At 41.5% G+C, this 20,624-nt stretch overlaps 1 protein-coding gene across 1 annotated transcript; it reads right to left on the bottom strand.

The window, feature by feature from the left end:
- Positions 1-1,137: 1,137 nt before the first annotated feature.
- Positions 1,138-20,623, bottom strand: TMEM167A (transmembrane protein 167A). The gene is made up of 4 exons (XM_006124338.5): positions 20,491-20,623; positions 7,809-7,918; positions 4,515-4,549; positions 1,138-3,334 (listed from the first exon to the last, which is right to left on the bottom strand). Exons 1-4 carry the CDS (start codon positions 20,491-20,493, stop codon positions 3,264-3,266), a joined length of 219 nt encoding a protein of 72 aa, XP_006124400.1. The 5' UTR covers positions 20,494-20,623; the 3' UTR covers positions 1,138-3,263.
- Position 20,624: the final 1 nt, after the last annotated feature.

Genomic DNA, 20,624 nt, shown 5'->3' with positions numbered 1-20,624 from the left:
TGAGCACAACAGACAGCACTGAAGATTCTCAACAATATGGCTATTTAACCCCCATGCAAAATGATGTTTTCTGCTACTCTTCTGAGAGAGCTGAACTGTTTTGGCTAAAATTTTCCCCAGAAATGCAACCTGCTACAGTAAATTTCAACCTCAATGATTAAAGTCTAGCAAAGATAAAAGCAATTGGAAACAAGGTCTTACAATGTGGAAAATAGAGGCAACCTTAAAAATAGGTGGCTGTGACAAAATGGGGATTGTATTTACTGTTTGCTTTATGTTGCATGTGATTTCTGTCTTGTACTGTTCTAGTTGTGTGCGCGCCTCAGTTTCCCAGGGCACTGCACTTGTGCCTGGCTGGGGATGGGAGTTTTGGGTGTGACTCTCACTGAGGGGAGGCTGTCCCAGACTGCCCCGCCCATCACATAAACAATGGTTCAGGCTCTCTTGTAACCTGAGTCTCAGGGGTGCAACCAGATAATACTACTTGCCCAGGAATGGGAACAAAGGAGAGGAGGCGGAGCTGCCTACAGGGCTGGGACTAGTTGCTGAGCATATGAGGGAGTCTCAGCTGGCTTAGGATGCAGGGAGGAGGCCCAGGGCCCTGACTCGGGGCACCCTGCTCCCCAAGATGGAGTGTACTGGCTGATCCTGTGCTAACAACAAGTCAGTGCTATGCTATATCCTTGTGAACAAATAAACCTTCTGTTCTACTTGCTGGATGAGAGTCCCATTTGGCTGCAGATGGGGGTACAGAGCTCAGTGACTCCCACTTTTCTGTGACCATGGCATTGTCAATTGCATAGCACAACAGATCCTGCTATGTAGATACCATTCTGATTATTAATATGTACATTTTCAGTAACTGGCTAGACATTAATTCTATTTCTCTGGTTTTGTTGCAAAAGCAGAACTGCACTGCCAACATGAAGCTAGCGGAGGAGAAATGTCCCATAAATAACTGATTTCAGTTGTGCTTCATATAAAACAGAAGAAAATATAAAGAATTCACAGATGTATCTGAAGTTTGGGTACAGATGAATATAGACATATACACAGGTATTTTGCATAACAAGGTTGCTACTTCATGTATACAAATCTAAGTAACTACCAAACATTTTAAAATAACACAATACAATGAATAGTCCAAGGACGTTGTTTTATTCCTTCATTTGTTGACCAATAACATTAACTGTTTTGAAAAGGAAAAATAAAGACACCTTTTCCAGTGAGCTGTTTGAAAATATTATTTTGCTATGTTTCTGGGTACTCAAGCATGAAAAGTTGCTTGGTGTCTTACTTCACTATATAATTAAAAGTATTCCGTACTATTCCAAGCCATCCTAAGAACTATTATGTGTAAATGGGTAGTTTCCATAGTTGGGGTTATACATGAATAGCATTGTTTCATCAAACATCTCTTTTTTTTTTTTTTTTTTTAAATTTGGATTTCTGTAAATACAAGAAAAAGTAAATCTCTTTTCAGAAGATGACATGCGATAGTTGCTTTATCAAATAATTTTTTCATTGTTTGGGATACATAATTTACATGTGACAGACACAATAGACAGGTTTGTTTATCTTTGTTTCTAAAAATCTTCTGGAAAAGAAAACCTGTAATCACTAACTTTGAAACTTTTTGGTGCAATATTCAAAATCAAAGATAGGACCAGATGTTAGGACCAGACAAAACACAGAAGCACAGGTCTGGGCATGTGAGTACATGCATGAGAAATGGGTCAAAAAGTTCACCTCTGTAATCTTCTGATATTGGGTTGCTGCATATGAGACTAACTGCTAAGCATGTTAGAGCCAATGGCAGCTAAACTGTGACCCATTCTTCACTGCTCAATCTTTTATATATCTGTATTTTGGAAACAGAAAAATGAATAGAGTTCTGAACTACATGATGGCATCATCTTAGCAATATCTATGGCCAGCTTGTATAACAGTTCAAGGATGTCAAACAGTCACTTCCTCTGAGTTGTAGAGCAACCTGAATTCAATGTAACTTAGGCAGCTGTAGTAACTGATGGGCATTTTTCTAACAAGAACTCAGTGATTTTTGTATATCTTCTAGTTTGTTTTATTTCCACCTTGCTCATTCTAATTACACAGCTTAGCTTTTCAAAATGACAATAGAGATGGTAACAACTCTCAGATGCAGCAAAAATGTTTGGGTTACTCAATATAAATATGCCTTTCAAGAACGTTACCACTGTAAGTTACTAGACAGTCTTTTAAAGAGTAAAGCTTGCAGATATGTAATAAACTCAAAATGCAAGCATTAATATGCAGCAGTTAATTTCACTACAGTAGCTTTTACCCTTTAGAACATTGGTACTTGCAAGGCTGCTAAAACAGCTAAATTGAATGGCCAGATTGCATAAAATCTTCACTTTAGAAAAGGTTATTGTACTAAACAGTTCATTAATAAATACTCATCAGTATTGCCGTTAGAATTCCTTTGTGGCACAGTACTGAAAATACTTGAACACTTCATCTTCTAAAATGTACATGTACGGTTTGTATACATACTAGTTTGAGCTCGCAACACCCAAATTTGTGTATTCTAATCAGTTAGATACAAAACTACATGACTTTCAATGAGGATGACTCTTAACAGTAGAAATAGGTTTTTTTTTTAAATTTCATAAGACCTGCATTGATTATTATTGTAATATTTGTAAAAGATTTTTAAAAAATTCAGACAATTTAAACCAGAGATATTAGTAGTAATAGTAGTATACGTAAATGTGTATTTTGTGGCCAATACAGGAATTCATTAAATGAATTAACAGCGAACTAAATGAATTTCGGTAACCAATAATCATGTAGGGGGTTTTTTTTTTAATCAGATTTGGTCTTCCTGTTCTAAGAATGTCTTTGTAAACACACAGAAAAAGACTTCTCAAACTGATGTATTTATTAAGTTTGTTTTCAATTGGATGGCTTAAAAATAACCACTTTGAAATCCAATGTAAAATGCATATGAATGACCTTTGCAGAATTTATAATATCAGTGTCAGTACTACTAAATTAACATTATGAAATCAAAATACAGGTCTTCAGTTCCTAAATGGCATTTTGTTAAACTGTACACCATGGTCCACTAACAGGAAAAAAAGGAAACAGTTGCCAAAAGTATGGCCTCTCCTATACACGCAACAAAGAAAGAGAAGGGTTTAGAATGTTTATCTTTTTGCTGTCCAAAGTCTGTCAAGCCATTAGCTTGATAGCAAGAGATTCTTGACATTCTTCAATTGCTACTGTGCAAACAGAATGCTGAAGGCCATCACTATACAGCACACAGCTACGTATGGACTCTTCCGTTCGCCTGGTGGAAAGAATTAAAGCGAATTACTGACCAGCTATCCCTAAGAGAGCAGGCAGACATTATATCTAGCTTACTATAATATGTTGATATATAATGTATATTAATTATAATTCTGTGTGGAAAAATAGAAGATTATATTCAATAGTTACTGTTGAAAGTACTGCAAGAATGTGAATGCAGCTATTTCAGGATATTTGAGAAAAAGTACAAGAACGGATGAAGGAGGAGAAAATTAAAAGTGAAAGAGAGAGGCAGATTGGCTGTTGAATTCAAGGTCCACTGGCAAAATAAAGAGGAGAGCATGATAAAGCCATTTACAGTTTCTAAAACCTCTGCCTAGCTCTATCGCAGCACAATTTAGATTAAAGCAGCTCCCAACCTGCTCTATATCAATTGAGATGTGGCTCAGCAGTCTTTGGCCATGCTCCCTCTCATTATCCCTCAAGATTAGGGATGTAAAAGTCCCATTTAATCAGTCAACAGTTAACCTATTAAGTGGGATCCAGGAAAGGGACTGCTGTAGCACAGTCTGTGACAAGATGGTGCCAGTTAACTGATGATTACCTGTTCACATCCCCAGTTGGGACCCCAAACTGGGTCATCAAAATGTGTCAAAGGATCATGTGGCTGATCTTATCCCCCAAGTCTGGCTTGGCTCACTCCCCTTCTACCTCTTGTCTTCAGAGCCACTCAGATTTGGCCCAGTTGTCATGATGCCAGGAGTTTGGGTAGCCCAAATTTGAGCGAGTGACACTACAATCCTGTAAGCCAGGTCACAACTCCACTTTGACAAATTTGGTTCAGTCAGGGGATGGGACCAAAACTTACTGGTGCTCAGCCCGGAAAATTGACGGTGGGGTGAATGCCGGGCAGGCTCTAACTGAAACCATCCCCAGGGCATGCTGTAACTAGGGATGTTAGCGGCTAGTTAGATAACCGTTTAACCCATCAGATCGTTATTGGTCCTGGTTAACTGCAACAATTCTCCCTCCCTATACGTGCTCTGCATTTAAACTCATACTGGCAGGCTGGCTCAGTTCCAGCCGGATGGTCTGAGTTTTAAACGAAGAGAATGCAGTGGAGCCACCTGCTACCCCGTGCTATTGCCTCTGATACAGCGCCTGTTCACAGGAGGCCCTGTGGCTAGTTTCATTGCCAAAGAGAAAAAAAAAACACTTACCAATCCTGGCACACTTCCAGAATATGCCCAATAATCTGTATAGATACATAAAAAGTTGTTAAAGTCCTACATTTAATATAATTTAAAAATAATTTAAATGACTTTTGGTGCATGATTTACTATTCAACCTTTTCACTTCTGATCAAATTAAACATTTGAACTCATTCTTTTCTTGCCCTCCAAAAACAAAACACAAATGGCAGTCATTGCCAAGAAAGTACCAGGGCAGAAGTGGTACTCTGGCAACCTCTTGGATAAAACTTGCACAGTATTTGACAGATGCCAATCTCTGAACTTATTTTATATCTATCTTTTTCACTATTTATGTTCTTTTACTCTTCATTTTCACCTCAGCTCCGGCAATAAAAGTAAAGAAAGTATTTTTCTGAGGCAACAACGCTACAATTTCTGTGTTGCAAATACAAGAGAGTACGGTTTACATTTAAACAAATCAGTTTTCATTGGAACTTAATTGCTCATGGAAGCATTACTATTCCAAAGTTTCCAAAAACTTACTTGAAAAATCTAGAAATAAGCCAAATTTTACCTTGACAGGGTTCCTTTAACTTAAACCTTTTTCAGGCTTTTTCTTTACCAAACGGTGATTTAACAATATGGCCAGAGGCACGTTCGGAAGAGTGACAGACTATGGGCAACACACAACGTAAAAGCTTTGGCACCTTGAAACTCATGATTTGATAGGAAGAACATACTGTAGTCAGTTGAAATGCTAGTTTGTTTGGTATTAGACAGTTTACAGAAGAAAACAAGTTGCATCATTTTTAAAGACTTCAATCTCCTGAAGCTGGTGATAAATGTAGTTTTTTTTCTTCACGTCATCTCAAAATATCAGAAAGACCACTATATAGGAAGGATATAGCAAGACGGGAGCACTCAAGATACTTTTAAGTAAGAAAAGATTTTCAAAGGTTCATTCTGCTGTGACAGCTAGGTACAATTTACTTATTTACTTTATTTATTACTTTACTACTAATATCACTAGAATTAATTTTACTCAATATGTCTAGATATTTCCAATTAAGCATGGAATATCCTAGCACAAAGGGACAGGGGTTATATAATATGTGACCTCTTTGTAGGTAATCTTACCTTCAGGAAACTATGTGTTGGCTTAGAAGCAATGAAATTTCATTTTCTAATACAAAGTATTCAACAAAAATAAAATGGCACTTCCTATGTAAAAACAAACCTACAGATCAAGAGCTTAAGTTGTCCACCATGATAGTACCCTTTGAAAACATTTCTGGTGTATAAAGACAGTTCTATTGTACTGAGAGACATATGCTTCAAGAGTAAACATGATAGGTCCAGATGAAAGGAAGTATTATGTGCCAAAATAGCACTAGAATTTTAATCAGTAAAATAAATATACAGTCTTACTGTGTACACCTCATTGACTACTGTCTTATCCACCATTAACAAAAATTGATATAAAAAATAAAATTTCAGTAGATCTTCATATCTTCCCATCTTTATTAATGTCAAGAAAAATGCCTGATATGTCAATGATAATGATATGATTTTCTTGTGTAAGGACAGATAAATGTTTTCATACTAGTTTTCCAAATGGAAAAGGCTCAGGTGTCATCTTATATAGACATTTAAGTACACATTTAAAAAAAAATGTAATAGCTATTCTAGCCCCAACACTTCATTACAGAGTAAATCATTCTTAAGGATTTTACAAATACAATCCTTTAAGTATAGTAAAGAATTATAAAAAATCAGCATGTTCTGAAAAATGTATGTAGAAACAGCAGGATAATAGATAATTATTGTTCTCAATGGCTTCCTGATCAAATCGGAGGTATTTTCAAGCAAAAAGATGATTATTTTAAATAAAAGCCCTGCAAACTCAAAAATGGATCTGAATGTCAGGCTCTTCTTTTGCTGGCACAAACAAAATTGATTGTATAAATGAGGGCAGAATTTGGCCCAACAATTGGTACCTCATCTTCCATTGCATTGAGAAGCAACCAGGAACAGAACCCAGCTCACTTTCCCCCAAAAGTCAGCCCAGCAGTATTAATAAATACTAATATAAATATTGATTTGATATAGGGTACACCGAGAAAACTTGTTGAATTTGCTTAGTGCCCTTTTCAAACTGTCATTTTCCAGACAGAACCAAACTTTACGAAGTAAAGTGGATAACGCCATAGCGGGACAACAATAGCAAAATCCAGTTGCATGTAGGAACACCAAATTCCTTAATTTAGAAAAAATTTAAACAGCATGATGAGAAACTGCTATAGTGATAGAATCTTTGTTTTGATATTGAAAATTATTTGAAAATTCCTAGTTAAATGTTTAATTATATGTATAGACTATTAACAGGCCCGGTCCGAGCCATTTTAGTGCCCCGAACCCAGGTGCATGGTGCATGCGCAGGCCCGCTCTCCTAGGGAGGACAGGCCTGCCCCCAGGGCGCACGGCACATGCGCTGCTCAGTCTGGCCCGGCCCCCACTGCTGGCACGCAGCCCGGGGCAGGCCACGCCTGGCCGTGCAGGGCCCCACGTCCGTGGGTGGAAGGGTGCTGCTGGCCGGCACCGTGGAGATGGGAGGGACCGGCACTGCGGGAGCCAGGTGTGTAGCGCCTGATGGCAGCTATAAGGGACGCCACGCGCTTCTTACAGCTTCCATCAGGCGCCCCTCATCGGTTGGCGCCCCAGGCAGCTGCCCGGCTCGCCCACCCCTTACTCCGGCCCTGACTATTGATAATCTCTGGAATTTTCCTTCACATTTGTATTCTAAAAGACTCAATAGAAATATAATCCTCACCTCTTTCTTTCCATCTCCATCTTAAAAGCCATACAGATATAGTACATACACATCTATGAAATAACTCAAAGTAGAAAAATTGGTACATGACCAAGTACGATGTGTTCTATATCTATTTTCTGGGAGTTGAAATTAATAAGTACAAGTTCAGGCAGAGAGTTATAAAACGGAGGGTTGTAAGTGGTGGTGGTCGTAACTCGGGGAGTGGCTGTATATATATATATATATATAAAAAAAATCTTGTAAATGCCATCTCATCCTCTTCATTTTATGAGAGGTCCTTTATGTCAGCAGCAGTTTTAATTTTAAAATGAGAAATTCTGTAAGGAAGAGCAAACTACATCACTATTGACATGTTCTGAAGTAAGTAAAGATGATCAAAATCCCAATTTATCTTAAACCACTTGTGTGAAAATACAAACCATATACATGGCTAGTTACAGAATAAGCAACCTATCGTTTTTTAAAAAAGCAGTTAGATACAAACATACCCAGTTTTATTTTTGTCCAGTAAGCTGGGAGCCAAGGATCGGATATAAGCACAGGTACATATGAGCAGCAAGATTACTGTCAGTAGACTCTGAAAGTTGAAGATTGCAGACTAAAAAAGAAAGTTAGAAAAACAATGACACTTTTTCATTACAAGCCATTATAAATCATCTTTTTCTCTCAAACTCAACAGCGTTCATAACATTTCTTAAGCTGCTAGTTGTATAGTAAATATTGCAGAAATAAGGCATAGTATTTTAATAATTAAAATACCGGGATGTAAATATCTGACAGTTGGTCCACTTTTTTATTAACTGCCTATAGGGCACAACAACTTGGAATGATTCTTCGGAATCTGTTGTCTGTGACAAATATTAAACATTTACTATAGATTTTAAAAAAAAGAAATATAAAATTACTAATCTTGTTAGTCTGTCTTACATTGATAAAATACTGCAAATTCATTTTGTGCACTTAATTTTTCAGTATATTGTCTGGACATTATCTATTCGCAAATCAGACTGATTATTGTACCATTGCTGGCATAAGAAATATGAAACTGCAGATGATATGGAGGGCGAGCTAACTATATTTCCATAAGCCAGGACATTTTCTATACTGATGGTAATTTACTGTAAGTGCCAAGCCACTATGTTTGAATTAATAAGTCACTAGCAACCTCTATATTGTATTTTTTTCTTTTAATGGGCTCATAGGAAGTTACATTTTCTAAAAAGGCATTTGCTAACCTCTTGATGTGATTCATAGATTAGATTAAAATTATTTAACTTATTACAATGTGGAAATATTTCAGCTATTTGAGACTCTAGTTTTATTGCTTCCTAATACTGCTCCACTAGTATGTGGATTAATTCAATAGTTACGCTACTCACAATTATCTTCAGACAACTTACTGCTAATTCCTCTGCTCTCAGTTCTTATTTATTCTCAGCCCACGAAAGGGCAAAACAAGTAGAGGAATTAAGTTTTTCCTTGCTTTCTGGGATTCCCGGTTCCTGAAAAATTGCTGTCCGAATACTTGTTTTTACTCCTGTTGCACTAACAACACTTCATTATAAAAGACTAGTTAATACTGTATCTGTAAGTACCCAACACGTATAGTATACCTTCATGTTGCGGAATCCATCTTCTAGCAGCGAACGAAATGGGATTCATTAAGATCTCATGAAGGCTACTATTTAAATGATCAGATGGGTAACTATTTAACTGTCAGGGCACTTTATTTCCACTTCCACAAGCACCCTGGGTAATTCTGTGTCAAAAACTGTTCATAATAACTTAAAATTCTGCAACATTTTGCATCTCCTATTTATCAAAATAATAAAATTACACAACATGGCTTTCAATTACAGTAGGCTTCCGATAATCCGGCACCTTTGGGACCTAGGTGGTGCCGGATTATCGGATATGCCAAAGTATCAGGAGGTACTCTAACGGGGGGCTGTGACGGTTCTGCTGGGACCCTCACTGCATCCAGGGGGTGGGCAGGAATGGCACAGCGAGGAGCGAACCCTCCGCTGTTTTGCAGGAAGGTGGGGGAGGCCCTGCGTCGCCGCCGAGAGTTTCCAGAAGGGGAGTGGGCTCCTCACGCCCCAGACTGCGGTAGTTATCGCTGAACAGGGTGGTGAGGGGCGGCACTACAGGACCAACCCGGCAGCACCCCAGCTGCTCTGCTCTGTGGCTTGTCCGTCGTTTGTCAGTTTCAGCCACTTCCTCAAGTGCGCCGCTGCTGAAACTGAGGAGCGGTGGAGCAGAGCAGCTGGGCTGCTGCCGGGTTGATCCAGCAGCGCCACCCAACACTCCCCTGCTCAGCACCCGGCAGCACCCCAGCTGCTTTGCTCTGTGGCTTGTCCGTCGTTTGTCAGTTTCAGCCACTTCCTCAAGTGCGCCGCTGCTGAAACTGAGGAGCAGAGCAGCTGGGCTGCTGCCGGGTTGGTCCAGCAGCGCCACCCAACACTCCCCTGCTCAGCACCCGGCAGCACCCCAGCTGCTTTGCTCCACCCCGCAGCTTCCCCAAGTCTGCTGCTGTCACTGCTGAAACTGACAAACTGGTCTGCTCCGCTGCTTGTCCGCAACTCGTCAGTTTCAGCTGCTTCCCCAAGTCTGCCACTGCTGAAACTGACAATCGGGAGTGCTGGACCACTGGATGCCGGACAATTGGGAGTTTTACCGTACTTTGGATTTTTTTTTTCAAAATAATTATCAAGAATATAAACAAAGTTTCAGGAAATGATTTTTGAAAATAGATTCCTTGCTAGGCATATCAACAACAGAACTGAGTAAATAATTCACTTAAATTACAATACAGAAATGTATTTCCTGCCCTGCTCATCAGTGCAAAGGCTTGGGGAATTTGGGGGTAAAGGAGGAGTTGAGGGAGAATGAATTAATTACTGGGCAGGAGCCGAGGAGTGAACCTGGAGGGTTGCTGGGTATGGATGGCAGAAATATGGAACAATTTCTTTGGCAGTGGAGGGATTGTTAAGGAGTTAGGAAGCCTCCCAATATAGACTCTTGCTGACTGCAGCCTCTCCCAATTGAGTCCGGTACATATGCTCTGTCCCCATGTATCCTTGCATCCCTACTTCCATTCAGTCCCCATCTTCCGCCCACTAGTCCATCCGAATACCAGTCTAAGTGACTCCCAGCAACTCCTCGTGCCCTATTCTGTCTGCCCCTCCCCCATATCCCATGCTTCCTCCCCTGGTCACACAGGCAAGGTGCTGTAAAGGTGACAGCTTCTTCCCCTCTTTCTGCATGGCTGGCTGCTCCTGCCCCAAGCTAGTGGCCCTCTGGGATGCCAGAGCAACCCCTGATGGGCAAAAGTTGTAAACATAGTTCATTCTCAACAGAATATATTCTTCTGCAGGAAAGAAAAAACTATGGGGGATGTGAACTGTGTGTGTGCAAAATTCACCCAGGCGTATACAGACACATTCTCTACTGCAGCTCAAGTCTCATCTCCACCAGGCTAAGTAAGAAAGATCAAGAATCAAACCCTTCAGAAGTAACGAACAAAACTGTTCATAACGCATAGTAGTGACTTAGCTAGAGAGCAAGGAAGGGGCATTTTATTGTAATGAAATGATTCAAAATGTAATCAATAATCTATAATAGTTTGTTGATGCCTATCTACCAATAAGATTTCAGGTATTTGAAAGGATCTATGTGTACAAAAGGAAAAACTGTAACACTCACAATGAGGGCTAAAACATGAATTGGAAGTCCAGACTGAAAATGAGGATAAACATCTTAAAAATGTAGAGTAGAAGAAATCTTTCCTGATAATTTTTTTTATTAAATTCTGACACTTAACATTTTTGCAATTCAACATTTCCTCACAATCATGATAAACTTTTAGTCTTACAACAGACTGTTACTCATAAAGCTACCACAAATGTACACCAAGGCTAATCCAGAATTTGCAAGAGCACCAGGACCTGGGTTCAGCAGAAAGCAAAAAATCTGAAAGCCAAGGCTGAGAGTTTGCACTCCTGTGAACAGAATCACGTGAGGTTACTTGTGATTCTCCACAGTTTTATAGACCAAGCTAGGTGCATCCTCAGCTATGTATTAATCATATTTAGGGAACAGATACAAGGAACAGGATGAATGAGAGAGCTATATCAGCAGAGTGGTTAAGTTGATGCTCTATGACAACAGTTACCAATCCATCATTCATAACTGAATGGTAGATCCTGGAGCTTCTGCCAGTCCGTCATAATGCATAATTAGGTTGCCTCTGCTTGGCCCCATACTGCTCCTGAAAGGAGCTGGCTGGCTAAGTGCAGGCCATCTCTGAATCCCAGGGGTGGGGGAGTAGAATAAGGATGTTAAGTATTGGTTATTTCCAGCTGATCCCGGGCTTAGTGAAACAGCAGAGCCGCATGGAGCCTGGGGTCAGCTGGGAACTTCCCAGCTGACGTCAGGCTCTGCGGCGCTGCCCGTCTAAATGCCGCTGCGTTCATATTGCTGTCTTTATCTAAACACCACAACTAGCCCTGAGGGATACTGGGGCATATCAAAGGCCCAAAGCATCATCTGCCTCATCTGAACTAGAAAAAGCAGACTTACTACAACACAGAAAATGTGTTACAAACCGTCCTATCACCATTTTTAGAAATACAGGGCTTGTGACTGGAGGAAGAAAGTTGTGGGAAAACAGCCAATGGGGAAGAATTGTTCTTCCCATCCATTTAATAATTTAATATATTTAAATCAAGAGGCTTTGGTTTCTAGTGAAAACTTTCACACAAAATTGAAAAAGTGAATTCCAACGGGTCAAAAAGTATGCACAGCATTTGCCAATCTGACTATCATCAAGTACATTAGTCCCACATTTTCATGAGTACTGAATCAACATTTTGCAGCTATTTGTTGGCTCTTTCGCCGAATATTTCCACTCCCAAACAGTGGTGCTAGCTTTGTGGCCAGGAGAGCACCTCTGCAGACAAAGTGGCATTAATACTAGCACTTCTTGTAGGCAATACTTTTTTGTCTTTCAAGAGGAGTATTTTACCACCTTTGAGCAACCAGTTTTGTCTTTCAACTGCCAATGTAGACATAGCCTAAGGAAGGGTGTACATCAACTCAGAGGATATGGTTCCCAACAGATAACACTATCTTCTCTAATTTGCTTATTATTGTACCTCTGGTGAAGCTGAAACAATTGTCTCCTAGATCTCACCAGATACAAAAGTCTAATTTTCCTTACTTTTATAATGTAGTTATGCATTATCAATACAAAATTCTGTGGCATATAAAAAGCTGAAAACTATGATGGAGATACTAAGTTCAGGTTTTTAGACTAGCAAAATACATAACACAGGGGGAACTTTATAGATGGAGTTACACAATTTAATATTTAATGAAAATCTAATTTTTAGGAAGTTAATGGAAAATGCAATAGAAAATGCTGTAGAATCCAAGGATCTTATTGCAGAATTTATATTCACACTAGGTTAATACAGAAGACCAAGGCCTTAATGATAAGACAAATTCTTTTGCTTTACTTGTTGTGAATGCTTTACCATCGTAAGCAGCACCCTAGTGGGTACAATAAATATATTATTTCAACAAAAAGTGCAATGTCCACTCTTCAGAAGTAGAAGTGAAATCTGGCCCCACTGGTGTTAATGGAAGTTGTGTGTAATTGACTTTAATGGAGTCAGGCTTTTACCCTATGAGTTAAGGGGTCAGTCTCCCAGGTAGGTCTTGTGTCAAAGAGAGGCCATTACAGTGCCATCAAGCAAATTTGTCAAAAAAATTATGATTTTCCAAATTACCAATGATTTGTTAACAAGACATAACTACAGAATGGACTGTTGCATAGAAATCTCATAAGACAGCATTTTTGTAATAAAAAGACATTAAAAGTTAAAACTTGGATTTAAATGACAACGGGTATACAGGGAAACTTGTACGTGTTGGATCGCTTGTATATCAGTTTTTACATTATATTTTACCGTTAGAAAAAATAGAGGGAAAGGATGATAGTGATCATTTGAACAAAACAGATAAATCCCAATTTCTGGTTGAGGAATTACACCTTATACTGGATTTTTTTCCTGGTTCATGTTAGATAGCTAATCAAACAACAACAGCTGTTAAAATGTACCCACATGATCCTAAAAATCCACATTAAAATGTGTATGACTCAGAAGTACAATTCAAAGTCCCAAACATATACAAAGGTGAAATCAACCCACATAATTTTTTAACAAACAGTACTTTTGTTAAATGGCTAAAAAGAATAGACATTATTCAGAGCTGTCCTTTGGGCAGGGAAAATAAAAGTAGTTAGATTTAAAAATAACACTAATTTTGAAATGTGTTACTCCTAAAACTCTAATAGGAAATGAATATACAGAAACTATTCCCATGACGAGAATAAAAAAAACTATTAAAATCACTGCTAGAAATAATGAATAAATGTGCACAGAATTCTACATTTCTCTAATTTATTCTGAAATGTTGAAGGAGCTTCTTTCTCCTTTCATATATAGCAGCTATTTCACAAAGATAAATAGCAAATTTTATATGTACATACACACATTTGTGGGCACTAAATTACTCAAATATTAATAATATAAGGGAAATTCAATTTAACTGATTTCAACTTCATGAGCCAGGTCCACTTTCACATACTAATGTATTGTTAGAGGTCATGTTACAGCTGTGCAACAGAGTTCCTAGCAGGATTATGGACCCAACATATATTATAGGGATGTTAAATATCAGGTGTTTGTGAAAACGTGTAACTGCAGGAGGAAGGCAGGCAGGAGCTGGTACTTGCTGCCTCCTCCCCCTGGATGCCTCTGATAAGAGAAAGGCATCTATCAGAGGCAGCAGGATAGGGGAGAAGGGTGGCAGGTGGTTCTGTGGAGCCAGTATGTGCAAGGAGCCCCCCCAGTGGTCATTTTGCAGTACAACTATCCCTCCTATTAGCCCCCTCCCTTTTCATATTATGGAAAACAATCCCATCCTAGGTATATCCCATTTTCCTGTCAAAACCAGACCTGGACTTTGCTTTAAGTGAGGATAAGAGAAAGCTTCATACCTAATTTGGTCACCCTAGCTCTTACTGTTTAGGAAGAGTTCTTGAACAAATGGACTTGCAGATGGACTGATGGACAGACCAACAGATGCACAAATTCTCTAATATAGATAGCAAGCATGGGGACAACTCATATGCTTACTGGCCAACTAAGAGGAAATCTCTATTGCAATCATAACTCTATTATTTTAAATCAATAAGAATCAATATAAAAACTTGTATTTGGTTGTAAAATACTTCAGATTGGACTAAAAATATAGGTGATTAATGAGATTCTTAAAATCAGGAATACTATGCTTCAATTCAAATCTTTACCATCATGTTTATTTACTCACACGTCAATACTGGACACTTTCATGTATCTTTCTTCTAGTACCAAGAGTTAGTAGATATGATATAACATTTGTAAATAGTTAAAAAAATCAGTAAATAAAGCTTAACACCTCACTAAGTTGTTAAAAAGCACTTTTTTTCACGTCTACATTCAATCAATCTAATATTCTGATACTAGACATCATCATCATAATAAAAAAGATACATCTTTGGTACTACTCTGCATTATTGTATAGCAAATACAATTTATTCTAATGTTTCCATAATTTGTTCTCCGAAAATGTGAATTATTCCCATGACTTGAAGAGGTTGGAATTGAATATGATGTTCTGAGTAATAATGGACTAATAGCATTGATTGGATACAGTCAGAGCAGGTGCTATTCAGTTTTTGCCATATAGCTCTTCCGATACACACAAATCTTGATGTGAAATTCCATAACTGTATCTGTCTGGGGAATCTCATAAAATGAAACTGTTATGTTGGAATATGAGCAGAAAGAAATTCTTCTTGGGAAAAGAAAGAAGTATTACTCCATGATGAATAATCTTGTCTTCGCTTTCTCTTGCAGCTCAATCGGGTGATTCAAGTTGTTATTTCTTTGTATTACTGTTGTTTAAAAAGGGACAGATTCTTGGATCCATGTCCCTCAATAATATAGGGTAGATTTTTTGTATTTTGAGCTACACAATTTTGCAAGTCATATAGCTTGAAGTTTCTCCTCTCAAAATGTGTTACAGAAATTTCATGAATGTGACAGAATTAAGTTGCCCTAGAATACAAGTGGGTTTTACCCATGAAAGCTCATTATACTATATATAGTGTATGTAGTATATATACTTGTTAGTCTCTAAGTCTACAGAATGCACCAAGACTCACAATCAAAGTCTCACATACCTTGTGTAAAACTCCTTGATTTTTAAACCAAACTTGTGGTGAAGAATTCTGTGGTAAAGTAGACATTTTGCAGCAGCTCAATGTAAATGTTTAAAATGTGAGATTTACTGAATATTGAAAATGAGTAAGTTCAGTATTTCTATGAAAACAAGGTGTACACAATTCCTTGGACTTGATCCTGCCTGTATCCCCATCTGATTTGCATGGCACCATCATCACAAAATAAGGATGTTAGAGCAGTTATTTGCTTATCGTGTGGTCAATATAATTTGTATCAACTACAGGCAGTCCCCGAGTTACGCGGATCCGACTTATGTCGGATCCGCAGATACAAACGGGGATCTTCTCGCCCCGGAGGACTGGAGCCGCCCGCCTCCTCCGGGGCGAGAAAAGCTGCTCCCCGTCTCCCTGGTCTGCTGCGGGAGCCAGCAGACCAGGGAGACGGGGACCAAAGCGGCGCAGGACCCGGGGCCGGACCCGCGGCCGCTTCCAGATCAGCTGGAAGCGACGCGGGTCCGGCCCGGGTCCTGCGCCGCTTTGCTCAGCGTCTCTCTGGTCTGCAGACCAGGGAGACGCTGAACAAAGCCGCGCAGGACCCGGAGCCGGACCCCGGCGCTTCCAGCTGATCTGGAAGCGCCGCGGGTCTGGCCCCGGGTCCTGCGCCGCTTTGCTCAGCGTCTCTCTGGTCTGCAGACCAGGGAGACGCTGAGCAAAGCCGCGCAGGACCCGGCCGGACCCACGGCGCTTCCAGCTGATCTGGAAGCGGCCGCGGGTCCGGCCCCGGGTCCTCTGCCGCTTTGCTCAGCGTCTCCCTGGTCTGCTGGGGTGGACGCAGCTAGTGCCCCCCTCAGCAGACCAGGGAGATGTGGAGCAAAGCCCGGGGCCTGTGGTAGAGCAGGTGGGGCGCTGCCGGTTGGTCCCACAGCACCGCTCCTTGGCGCTACTGGACCAACCTGGCAGCACCCCAGCTACTCTGCCCCAGGAGTCCTGATTCAGCCGCTGCTGATCAGTTTCAGCAGTGGCTGAATCAGGACACCTGGGGCAGAGCAGCTGGGGTGCTGCTGGGTTGCTCCAGTAGCGCCAAGGAGCAGCCGCACTACTGGACCAACCCAGCAGCACCTGAGCTGCTCTGCCCCAGGCGTCCCCAAATTAGCCGCTGCTGAAACTGACCAGCGGCTGACTACAGGAAGCCCGAGGCAGAATTGCTCCGCCCCGGGCTTCCTGGAATCAGCTGCTGATCAGTTTCAGCAGCAGCTGACTTGGGGACGCCTGGGGTTCTTAAGTTGAATCTGTATGTAAGTCAGAACTGGTGTCCAGATTCAGCGGCTGAATCTGGATGCCAGTTCCGACTTACATACAGATTCAACTTAAGAACAAACCTACAGTCCCTATCTTGTACGTAACCCGGGGACTGCCTGTACACGTTTAATCAAGAAGGGGAGCCACTTTGCAGAGCTGCAACGTGGGTGGCTCCCAGACCCAGTGCAAGCTGGAACTGAGCAGTCCCAGCTCGCGCTGGCTCTGGGACTGCTGCACCTCTGCATTTTAAATGTAGTAAGAGTCCAGCAGCTCTTACTACATTTAAAGTGCAGAGGCACAGTAGTCCCAAACTGGTGCAAGCTAGGACTGCTTGGTCTCAGCTTGCACGGGGTCCAGCAGCCCGTTTGCGGTAGTCCAGACTGGCCATGGACAGGAGCTGCTGCCAGAGCAGCCGGGGCCACTGTGGGCAGAGGCTACTTCGTGGTAGCCTCCCCTATTGCCCCCTCCACCACCCTGCCTCTGATAGAGGCAGGGGCAGGCGACACTGCAGAGACAGTTCTGGGGGGAACTAGCTCCCCACAGCCCCCATTTCCCCCAGCCTTGCTGCCTCTTATACAGAGGCAGCAAGGTGAGACAGCAAGGGCGGAGGGAAGCGAGTAGTCAACTACCCAACTTGACTACTCACTTATATCCCTATCACAAAACAGATTCAACAGCTGGTTAGGGAGTTCCCTCCAATAAGGGAACACCTATACACAGCTGGGGATCTGGCCAGACTGCGCTGTACTTTGATAATTCTTGGACTAGCCCTGTGTAAGCACCATGTGTAATTTAAAGCAGGCTCGAGGATCCTCTAAAACAGGCTGAGGGCCAGAAGGGCAACTAGCAGCCCTGGGGATCAGGGGAACACAAAGGTGGCTCAAAGTATTTGCATTACCCTGATCCCAAAAGCACCAAGGATCAGTCTGCCATAGCTGGGAAACTGAAGCCTGATGTTATTCTGATATCTCACTGATTACACTATATCCAAATGTAGAGGTTTCCAGTTCACAAGGTTTTTATTATTAACAATATATGGTTGCAACACAGAAGTACCAGGTGGGTAAAATACTCCAGCCCCCACCAATTACCAGTTAACTGAAGCCTTTCCTGTTAAGAGTGACGGTTACCAGTTAATCTTTCACATCCTTAGTTTGAGGCCCAAGATTCCCACAACAGCAACCTAAGTCAACAGACTATCCATGCCTACATTCACCACTGCAGTCAATAACCACGATCAATCACATTAACTGGCTGCTTCAGTTAAAACATTAAATAATTAAGATTGGCATTTAAAAGGCAATTATTTGACTGTAAAGTCATATTATCATATTGAGATGGATAGGAGAGTTCATAATTCACACAACTGCTGTTTTAAGCTATCTGCAGTTTCAGTAAGACAACAATTAAGTTTACCCTCAAATCATATCTGGAATGTTTTTGCCTCTCACAATCAGAAAAGTTAAAAACTTAATTACTGGCTGTTACTGACAGCTTAGTTTCTAGCTGTACAGTTTTGCAGCAAAATTTGATAGAATTGTACAATTTAAGTGATTGTGACTCGGAATGATGAGAGGCAGGTATTTAATCGAATAGCAAATATAATTTTTACTTACTACTCAATTAGGCGATAGGCAGCCCAGCTCAATCCCAGCTCGCACTGGGTGAAGGACCAAACCTAACTTTGGCTCTGCAACTTAAAAGACAATAGGAGCTAGGGGGCTTCGGCAAGTAAATACACTCCTGAACCCTTAATGTATATATCATATACAGCTCTCTACACACATAAGCAGTAGGGAAAGGCTGCACAGGGCAAAAGCTCCAGGACCTTCACGATTTGGAAATCTTTTACTGCAACAGTGAAATACTCCCAACATTTGGGAGACAATGCTTGTCACACTAATGTTAAATATGGCCCACCTCAGGCCACTGAGGACAGAGACTGCTCTGGCACCAGCTGGCTGTGGACGGGGGATGCTGCTTGAGCAGACCCTGCCCGCTGCTAGCCCTGGCCGCCATGAACAGGGGTTGCTTGGCGGCAACAGCCCCTGTCGGGGGGGGGGGGGGGGGGGAAAGGAGTCCAGCACTTCACAGCAGCATCCCTTAACCCCCTGCTGCCTCAGAGAGAGGCAGCAGAGGCAGGCTGCACCCAGGAGATGGTACTTCACTGGTTCCCCTCAGCACTGGCTCCTGCTTCCCACCCTTGCTGCCTCTTTCTGAAAAAGGCAGCAGGGGGAGGTAGGGAGCAACTAGTTGACTAGTCAGTTGCATCCCTTCTTTGCTCTATGCAGAACATGTTCTTACTTGGACTTCTGCTTTTACAGAAAAAATAATCATCTCTAGATTCCAGTTTTCTCTCTCATTTTGCACTTAAGAGCCAAATTTAATAAATTAAATGACCCTTTGATCAACATGGTTAGTTATATTTTAGGGCAGAGTTTTCAATTTTTTCCCCTTCTATTATCCTACATTCTCAAATCCATTAAAGCAACATTAGAAAAGTCAGAAAGGTACAAAAGAGCTATAGCTCTCCCAGGCTGCTGCTGAAAAGGGAAAACTTCACTTATGCTCATCCTCCAAAGTGTTAGTGTATTTTCAGAGACCATTCAACAAGTCAGGCAACAACTGCTTTGGTCTGACACACCCTGTGCCTACAAGGCACAGCCATCATAAAGATCTTGCAAAGAATGCTTACACAAGCAACTATAGACTGAACCTCTCTATTCTGGCAGCCCGCAACCTAACTAGAGCCAAACCAGAGAATTTGCAGAGCCACAGGAGGTAAATATTGTGTAGCAGCATTACCAACACTTCCACTGCTTACTGGGCTCTTAGGGTATGTTTACACTGCATTCCTCTGTCCAGAGAGGAATGCAAATGCAGCTGAGCAAAATTGCAAATGAAGCATGGATTTGAATTTCCCATGCTTCATTTGCATAATCGCATCAGGCTGCTTTTTTGAAATAGCTTTTTTTTTTAAATAAGGTGTCTAGATGTGATTATTTCAAAAGGAAACCCTTCTTTCGAAATTACCATTAAACTGCCTTTTAAGGAATATATATTATGCATTGTTCTCTTAAAACCCACATTATTTTCAAGAAAAAGCAACTACTCGTGTGTTATCAAGAATCTAACAGAAAATATCGTTTAAGCACATTTATCCCTTTAAAAAAGAAAGGGCGGCAAGATCTACCCGCTGCAGACTAGCGAGTATAACCGAATACTCAGCTACACATCACGTGCTCGCGAGAGTTCTCCCGCCCTTCACCTATTTGGATCGCTGAATGACGTCACAGGCGCGATGGCGTCACTCAGCAAGCCAGGCATTGGTGACCGAAATGAAGCATAATGGGGGGGGGGGGGGGAGTCCGCGAGGAGAACTGGGGGGGGGGAGGGCAACCACGAGACTGAGTCTCCAGCGTGGTTACTGGAACAAGGGGGCCAGGAGCGCGGGGGCCTCTGAGCAAGCGCCACAAACCAGCCGCGAGCTCCTGGGGTCGGAGCCCCTCACAGATCAGGGAAAAGGAGCAGGAAGGGGAAGGGGCTCAGCGCCGCACAACCGGCACCTTCGCGCTTACCATAGCTCCCCGCTTCTAGACACATCACACTTCCGGGAACGAGGGGGCAGAACCGGAAGAGGCGTTACCTAATTTTCTTCTGGTTGGTCGGGGAAGTGCCGGCTCGTGACTGACAGGCGTCAGCGGAGCCTCTG

The sequence above is a fragment of the Pelodiscus sinensis genome, chromosome 6, assembly GCF_052426305.1.
Source record: "Pelodiscus sinensis isolate ZL-2025 chromosome 6, ASM5242630v1, whole genome shotgun sequence".
Lineage (NCBI taxonomy): Eukaryota > Metazoa > Chordata > Testudines > Trionychidae > Pelodiscus > Pelodiscus sinensis.
This window is presented reverse-complemented; position numbering and strand designations above follow the sequence as displayed.

Bases quoted from the DNA above. Each gene is read 5' to 3' on its own strand.
- TMEM167A (XM_006124338.5), bottom strand. The intron at 4,550-7,808 runs GTATGTTTGTAT...GTATCTATACAG, and splicing joins CTGGACAAAAATAAAACTGG to ATTATTGGGCATATTCTGGA. The intron at 3,335-4,514 runs GTAAGTGTTTTT...TCTTTCCACCAG, and splicing joins CTGGAAGTGTGCCAGGATTG to GCGAACGGAAGAGTCCATAC.